Source organism: Phoenix dactylifera, chromosome 6, assembly GCF_051530095.1.
Source record: "Phoenix dactylifera cultivar Ajwa chromosome 6, Ajwa_hap1_PhDact_Kaust_v1.1, whole genome shotgun sequence".
NCBI classification, from domain to species: Eukaryota; Viridiplantae; Streptophyta; class Magnoliopsida; order Arecales; family Arecaceae; genus Phoenix; species Phoenix dactylifera.
The window spans coordinates 6,034,810-6,043,708 of record NC_143195.1 but is presented as its reverse complement, the minus strand read 5'-3'; the positions used below and the strand labels follow the sequence as shown (position 1 = coordinate 6,043,708).

The window sequence follows — 8,899 nt, the reverse complement described above, 5'->3', positions numbered from 1 at the left end:
AAGGCCCCATATATCCCAACATGTGAGGATATCCTGCATCCACCAAATAATATTTACCTGCATATATATATATATATGAGTTAGTATTTTAATATATTTAATGAAAGTTAAAAAAGTATACTTGCGATCATAATATATTTAATTAATATGCATACGTCTATATTATAATATATTTAATTAAAATGCATACCTCTAGGTGGGTGTGGAAATTGGAGCTTTTTTCTGTGTATAGCATCTAAAAAAATACGAGTATCATGAGCAGTACCTTCCCATCCAGCACAAACAAAAGTGAAACGCATATCAAAATCACAACAAGCCATAACATTTTGTGTAGGAATCCCTTTTCGGCCAATATATGGTACTTGTTTGGATGGAGAAATTTTCACTGGTATATGGGTGCCATCAATTGCTCCAATGCAGTCCTTAAAATAAGGCCACCAACGATGATCATCGCGGATTTTACTTGGAATATTTTTGAACTCTTTATCCAGCGGGCTAATAATATCCTTGGACATCCTTAAAACAGCATTTAAAATATGGGTGAAATATCTACTAACTGTTTCTCCGGAATGTTGAAATCTTTCTTGAACCATCCTATTCCCAAACCCATGTCCTAGAATCATCAAAAACATAGACACCAGCTCCTCAACAGGAATATATCTAGAAGCCTTTAAACCATATTTGATTTTCAATTCCATGCACAGATTAATAAATACATGTTTTTCCATTCGAAATTGTTGTTGGCATCTATATGGATTGCCATGTAAAATTTCTGATACAAACTTGTATCCGGTTTGATAAGAGGTCCTACAAGGCTCCTTTTCAATATATTTTGTGTAATATTCAGTAACCATACCAACAGTTGCAGTTAGTAGAATATTATAATTATCATCATCAACTATCTCATCTTCACTGGAATAATTCTCCTCAGAACTATTGTCAATGCTGCCCATACCTGTAGAAAACATATTATGCAAAAAATAAAACATCTGTAGCAAATAAAACAAATGATATATAAACATATAATGCAAATACATATAATATCACAAAATCATAACATCTATAATATCCATAAAATCAATAGCATCCACGATACATTATCCAAGAGATACCACAAATACATATAGTCCATCATCATTCTATAATAGAAGTTCATAATTAAAACTACAAAACATATTGCCATAATAGTACGTCAACAACTACTTATGTAAGTTTGACATTCGCTTGAGCCATTCAATTCGAAGATTGGTATCTCGGAGTGCCATAAACATCTCTCGATGTTCTCTTTTAAGGAGCACCTCAGCAGCAATCAAAAGCAGTTCAGGTTGTGCTACCATCTCAGGCATCATATGCACTACGTCCATCACCTCATCGATACTACGTCCAGGTTTATCAATCATCTTGGATGGCACTGTACTTTTCTTCTCCACTGCATCAATAAGACGACTCAATTGCTGAGATAGTTGTGCAGCACCCCCAACCTTCTTGCATTTCTTATCATGCAAAGTAGAGCTAACTCTTTTCTTTCCTCTCTCTTGGATAGCATCAGATGCAAGAGTAAGGTTAACATTAAAATTATCAGTGGGAACATCATCAATTTTATATGCAATCATATGATGGTCCTCATCTGAGTCACCTAAGCCCTCAAATGTATCATTATTAACCCCATCCAACCTCTCATATACTTCAATTGTGTCCTCAACATCCTCCTGCACCAGTAAAGCTGGTGCCCAGGCCCCCTCCCCAGTGGCACTAGTACCTCTAAATAACCTATCCAATTTTATGGCATGTTGTAGACCACGTTCTCAAAACTTAGCTGCATCAGGAATCTCCTGCAAGTTAACAATATATAGTTGTCAATAGTAGTTTATAGGTTAGTATAAAAAATCTTACAAATATTAAACTAGTGGCACGTGTACCTGCAATTTTTTTTCCCACTATGCATCTGGTGCATCTATTGTATTTCTAACAGGATCCCATCCAAGTCCTGTTTCCTTTCCCACCAATTTCATCCAAATGCTCCAATTTGCTTTCAGGTTATCCCACTTATTTTTAAATTTTTTGTAGTCATATTGATTTCCAGTCTTCTCATTGAATTTCTTAATTATATTGGCCCACCCTAACCTATTGAAATGTGTTCCTGGGCGATTACCAGCTTCAACTTCACCAATACATATATCGATAAACTCCTCTATCAATTTTTCATTCCAAATGGCCTTCCTCTTCTTCTCATCTTGGGTTGATGGACCAGCAAGGGTATGTTGGCTCTTCTTAGACATTTGTTCTTCTTACAATGCAACAACAAAGACATGAAACATTTTGTCAATCATAAGTCATGATTTCATCCATATGAATAAAACACCTTGTAAAGCATATTAGAAAAACAATGAGATATTAGACAAGGCATGCAATAAGAGGCAATTATTTGATAGAACTATAAGCATTTTCACCAGCTTGCACAGTTCTTAAATGGATCTCAGGCTTTACTGGTTTTGTCTATGTTCTTGACCATTTTTAGGCTAGTCTTAGAAGACCCATGTACTCTTTATTGTATACTTTCTCTGTATTTGGTCAAGCTAGTCTTCTTAATAGAACTCTATGTCTAATGAATGTCAATTATTTGATAGAATCAAGGATTTGATGGATGGCTATTATGATACTAAATAAAGAAATTGCCATTACCATGTATAAACTTACTCTTCCCATTCCTAACTAGGTAGCAGCATTTTTGCCATGATCTCAGGAAAAATTTGCCTACGTACCATGATCTCCTATCTTTTTAAATTTCAACTTCCAGATCTTGTAGGACTCTCTTTCTATTGGAAATAAGATCAGATTAATAGGAACATTTATTACCTTATTTATCTCCAGTATCTCGATTTTATATTGTAAATCCATTAGCACCTACAGGTTCTTTCCTTTTAGCTCTCAGAACATGCTCATATGATTCTGTAATAAATATGAAAATTGATTATTTCTAAAGGAATAAAAGTAATAGCGCACCGAGATTTCTCTTAAAAAAATTGTGAGATTGTTTGGAAATTCCCAATGCTCGGATCATGAAGACTAAAGTTTGAATCATGTAATGGTTACGTTGTATGCACATTATTTGTCAGATTAATAAGGTCCAGGGGGCATGTCTCGTAATTACGATCGAGATGAATGAGAGGGATGGCATCAGTAAACTATTTCACTAAATTAGAAAACCTGTGCCTAACTGCACTATAAACCTGTGCCTAACTGCACTTTGTTGCTTGCACTAACTACGCTCAGGCCAAAACATATTACATTGTCAAGTTCCCAATATTAGCCAAATACGATGTTGAGTACCCAATATCTTCTTGGCAATATTGGAAGTATTAGTAACAATAGTATGCACCACTAAAATGACAATAAGGTGTAAGATCTTTTAATTAAAACATGCTTCAATATTCATCAAATGTCCATTCTTGGAATCACTAGCAGTGAATTTTGTTGAAGAATGACAATGTAAGTAGTAATTTGGACTTTAAGTCAAAAGTATAAGCATAAAATATTTTGGCTAATTAAGAATAAAAGGAGTATTCTTACTTCTTAAAGCTTCAAAGTGCAATGGAGATTGCAAATTTCTGAGCCACTAGGTGATAGTACCTGACAGAAAATGATCCAATCATAAGTTAGAAGGCAACAATAATATTACCAAACTCCATTAAAATTCTAAATACAAATCTATCTTTCTCTCTGTAACAGAGAGAGGAAAAACTTGGTCCACCCGAAGAGAGAGGAAAAATTTGGTCCACCCGAACCACAGAGGGAAATCTCTCTCTCTGTAACAGAGATTTCTCTCTCTGTTCTCTCTCTCTCCCTCTGTAACAGAGAGGGAAAAGAGCTCGCCGTCCACCAGAACTCCCTCCCTGCAACAGAGAGAGGATCTCGCGGTCCACCGTGGACCGCGAGATCATTAAGCGTACAGAGAGAGGATCTCTCTGTGTTATAGAGAGAGATCCTCTCTCTCTGTAACAGAGAGAGATCCTCTCTCTCTGTAAGGGGAGGCACCGTGGACCATGGTGGTGCGGTCCACGGTGTCGCGGCTTGAGCATGGACCGAGGATCTCTCTGTAACAGAGAGAGATCCTCCCTCTGTAACATGCGATCATGGTCACCCGTGGACCGCGAGAGAGGAGGCATCGTGGACCGCAATGCTGCGGTCCACGGTGTCGCGGCTACAGCCTGGACCGCGATGCCGTGGTCCAGGGGTGGTTCTTCGTGGTCCATGCTCGAGGAGGACGGGCCGCGAGGTTGATGATTAAAAAAAAAAAAACAACACATTGATTTTGGAAGGTGCAGAGGAGGATTAATTTTTTTTATTCTAAAATGTTGTTCAAGGGATGCATACAAAAATTGAAAAAAAAAATACCTTCTCTTACGGAAAGAACTATGACGGCTAGGGTTCTTGGCTCAACCAGATTTTTTAGGTTTATAAAGGGGCAAGCTATGTAATTATTAGATTTTAATGGATCCGAAAAAGCTGAAACAGCTTTCTCCCAAAAGCTCCAAATTGGAGCTTCTGCTAAAAAGCTGTTTTCAGCTTCCCGCAAAAGCTGAAACAGCTTCTTGGAAATTTTACCAAACACACTTTTTTCCCCAAAAGTACTTTTGGAGGGCCAGAAAGTGCTTTTTGGCCCTCCAAAAGCTCCCCCAAACAGGGCCTTAGACCCTTTTCACTTTCTATTCTTGCATGAATCCCCATCATCGGCTACTTGTCGAAAATTAACCAAGGAAGATCGGTCTTCTCCACCACCAGCACTAGCTGCCAGAGATCGGGACCCATCGCCTATGTCTACTCTTAGCCATTACCGGAGCCTGCTACCGAGGACCATGAAGAATGGTGGGGTGAAAATGCTTGTTTTTGGTCATTTTCTTTGTTTGTTTCCTCTTTTTCTATCGTCGGACGTCCTATTGCGGGTCCTCCTACTGTCAACCACCACCTTAGCCACCTGCCTATGGTCCTCCTCCTCCTCCTCCTCCTCTTCTTCTCCTTCTCCTTCGTCTTCTTTCTTCTCCTCTTCTTCTCCTTCTCCTTCGTCTTCTTTCTTCTCCTCTTCCTTTGTCTATCTTATTTCCTATTTATTTCTCTTTTCTCTCTCTTCTTAGGCTTTTCTCTCTCTAGCTAGTGGGTGACCCTAGAGGATCCTTCTCTTGTAACCCACATTATTTTTGATAGAGGGGTCCTGGTCTTTGGTTACTATGTAGTATGCCAGCCTCTACCTTGGTCCTTATCAGACCTCACTAGATTCGGATATCCTCAATTGCTGTAAGCCACTTGTATTTTGGTCTAACTTTTGGTCGAATAAAATTAGCTTGATTGGACCAATTAAGTTGTTAGGCCTTACTGCTTAGCCAACCCTATCCTCCTCTATTCTTGTCGGGCATGAAATCGTATCCCTAGTAGTACCTCAATTTTTAGCTTGGTTTCTAAAATCATAAAAATTAATTGAGTTTTAATGACATTGAATAAGTGAAGCCGACTAGTCGAATTGAAGTAGAATTTTGAAGCAAGAAGAGGTAAGTAACCTAATGATTTAAAGTTTACTTTCTAAATGACTTTTAAAAAATTACAATTAGCTTATTAAATTTGGTTATGATCTTTATTTTATATTTGATTAAATGGATCAAGCATGTTATTATTATGGTCATAATTTTTTTAAAATATGTTATGTATTCTGATATTTTGCTACAATTAATTTTGATACTTTGATCGGATAATTTATAAAAATTATTATTATTATATATATATATATATATATATATATATATATATATATTCTCAGCATGGCTATAATCTGGCTCTGCCAATGAAGATTATACATTGGCCCAGTCGACTTAGAATTTGAGAAACTAGTTTCAACACCGAGTTACTAATGAATAGAATAGTGGTAACTGTTATTTGTTATTTGGCACTTTGTGTGCCTTGTATCTACTATCTGGCATTTGTGCAACGTATATTTGTTATCTAACCCATGCTATTGGGTTACATGCCTATAGCCTGATGTTGGATATGGTGTCAATTAATGAAAAATAAATATTAAAAAGAAATATATGTATTCTTTAAGTTTTGATTCCTTTTCTTTCAATATTATGTTTCGAATTACTATTTGATTATTAATTTATTTGGTATACTTGGATCTTACTTTGATATGTTATGTCGCTTACTGAGATAGTGTAGCTCATTATCATTTCTTCTTCTATTTTCAAATCCTAAATCATAATTGCTCGGAATTACTTTGAGGAGTATGCTAGATTCCTTAGAGATATTTAAGTCAGCCAAACATCTAGCTTAGTTCAGTTTAGCTTAGTTTAATTTATTTTTGGATATTTTATTTGGCTCGAATGATCATAATTAGTTGGAACATTATGACTCTACTTACTTTGGGATATTTGTTTATATATTGAAATGATTTAATTGGATCTTTATTAAATTGATTTTTCAAAAATTGAAAAATTACCATTATTGCTCTGAATTATTATGATTTGATCAGTAGCCTTTCATGTTTGTATGATTCATCCTACAAGCATGCAATGTCTATTATTATTATGTTTACCATTATTAAATTGATTTTTCATGAAAGCACACAACCTCCAAGCTTTCCTATCCACAGGTACATCAGTCTATGTGCACAATCCTTTAGACCTTTATTCGCCTCCAATCTCCAGCAAATCACATGCTAAGGGGATGCTTTGTAATAATCTACTGGTGTAGATCAATCTTTCATCATCTCAATGTCACGTTTTCTCTCTTTTCCTTGGAAAACAAGCCTAGGGATGTCACGCCCTTTTCCTCTTTATTGCTTTGCCATGTTTCCCTCATCCTCATAGCCACATCCAACTAGTGAAGGAATATGAGAGGCTCTAGGGTTTGTGCCCAGTCCTAACACTAGAGTAGAAGTTGGACTCTTTATCTTTATAGCATCCTTTAATTGGGCGCCCCTCTATCTGATTAGGAGTCAAACTCCACATGGAGAGTTTTTCTTCCAATATGTAGAGGAGAGAAAATGAGAGGGTCTGCCCACTAGGGAAAGTGGCTGCCTGCCTCGTCCAACTAGGATTAGATGAGGTTCAGTCTATATATTGCTTGATTGGGCTTAACTCAATCCATCCAGACTTTGCTAGACCTAATCCTAGACTCAATTAATGCTCCAATTAATTTTAAAGCTTAATCGTTTAATCCAAGACTAATAATGAGAGAGTAAATAATTAGAATTTTATTTAAATTAATAACTAGAGATTGGTCATACATATTAGGCTTGTTACTGAGATAGGTCAACTTATGTTCCTTGCAGCGCTGATAATCTACCCTTTCAAGTTTTCTATGTCATACATTAGTAGTGTGGCCCCCCAAGGGGACATGGGCACCATATTCCTACATAAGTTATGTACTACAACATAGTTCCCCTTCACTCCTGTATCCTCGCATGCTTATTGAGAACATATGCATATTTGACACATTGTCATGCGATGTCCCATTAGGAACCCAAAGCATGTCATATACATTTAGATAAAACTACTCATGCAAAACCTTTACAAAATAAATAATTATTAAATATAATAATTGTGACAAATTAAATTAATTACTTTTTAAAATATAAATAACTATTTCGGTCCATGACTCGTATGTTTGAACATGTCTTTGTCCTAATACAGGCACAATGCCTTATGATGGTTTTTTTGTTTGATGTCTAACTCTCACTCATATCTGAGCATAGTAAACCATTATAGTCCATATCAAGGATATGATCCAAGGTATCATGATCGATAAATGGGATGACCCCTATTTACTTATCTATAGAATACAATAAGATGTTTTTTCGTTTAGGTTAGAGTATCACTTGTAAACAGTGTACCTGATTCATACCTCAATCCTTAAAAATGATTTTCGAGGTAGACTCGCAAAATTGATTATTCAATATAATTGCACACCAGAATATAAGTGCAAAATCACCATCTTAATAAAGAAAGAAATTTATGTAGTCATCGTATAATTGGGCAGGTCGTATGAGTCCAACATCAAGCCTCATTTGGAGCTATGAAGATATTTCAAATGTTTAGAAATATCCCATCCTTCCATGATAAACACTCCGACCACTTAAATATTTTATAGGAATACTCATGCTCTTTTCTTACTCCAAGACTATTGTGTGATGCATATCCAATGCTATTTAGTGGCCATGTAAATGAAACGTTCATGCTGTATTTCAATCAATGTTAAAACTACATATAAATAGCTTTTATGGTGTATAACCTATTCTAATATATTATATGACAAGCCAAAGACTTTCCTTATTTCAATCACCATGTTCCCCTAAAGATTAAAAATATAAAAAGCTCGGTGACTTCACTGACTGGAATTATAAAAGTAAAGATTACATCACATGCTGTTCTTTTTTCTAATCAGAACATCTCATGCTATATATTTGTCTTTACTTTTACGTTTGCACCCTACTAATGCAGCTTGGGCTGTGGTGTTCATTAGCAGCCCAGTTGCGTGTCCTTTTGCTCCATTAGAATACCATAGATGGGTATATAGAAACTTATAGAATAGATGATAGGCTGGAAGGTCCAGTCATTGTCCCAAGACAAGCAATGGAAACTGAGCATGTTGCGTTTTTTTCCATTATTTAGGGTATGTTTGGTTGGATGGAGTTGGACTCTGGAATGAGCATAGAAAATCGGAATGAGTAACTCTTATTCTAGCCATTTGGCTGGGAGGAGTCCTGTTCCCATTCCGATTTCAAAAATAATAGACATGCCCCCCAATGCTCCAAAATTCAATTTTTACATTCTCCTAGTATTCAAATTCTTCAATTCTGATTCCAATTTCAGTCATGAATCAAATAAATCGGGGGATATGACCATTCCAATCA

The 8,899-nt window shown here is 36.1% G+C and overlaps 1 protein-coding gene across 1 annotated transcript; it reads right to left on the bottom strand.

Annotated features, from left to right (window-relative positions):
- Positions 1-1,199: 1,199 nt before the first annotated feature.
- Positions 1,200-2,279, bottom strand: LOC120105393 (uncharacterized). The gene is made up of 2 exons (XM_089923770.1): positions 2,125-2,279; positions 1,200-1,770 (listed from the first exon to the last, which is right to left on the bottom strand). The coding sequence occupies exons 1-2, from the start codon at positions 2,277-2,279 to the stop codon at positions 1,200-1,202; spliced, it is 726 nt and encodes a 241-aa protein (XP_089779896.1).
- Between the last annotated feature and the right edge of the window lie 6,620 nt (positions 2,280-8,899).

Bases quoted from the DNA above. Each gene is read 5' to 3' on its own strand.
- LOC120105393 (XM_089923770.1), bottom strand. From the start codon at position 2,279: ATGTCTAAGAAGAGCCAACATACCCTTGCTGGTCCATCAACCCAAGAT. The intron at 1,771-2,124 runs GTTAGGGTGGGC...AAAATTGGATAG, and splicing joins CCAGGAACACATTTCAATAG to GTTATTTAGAGGTACTAGTG.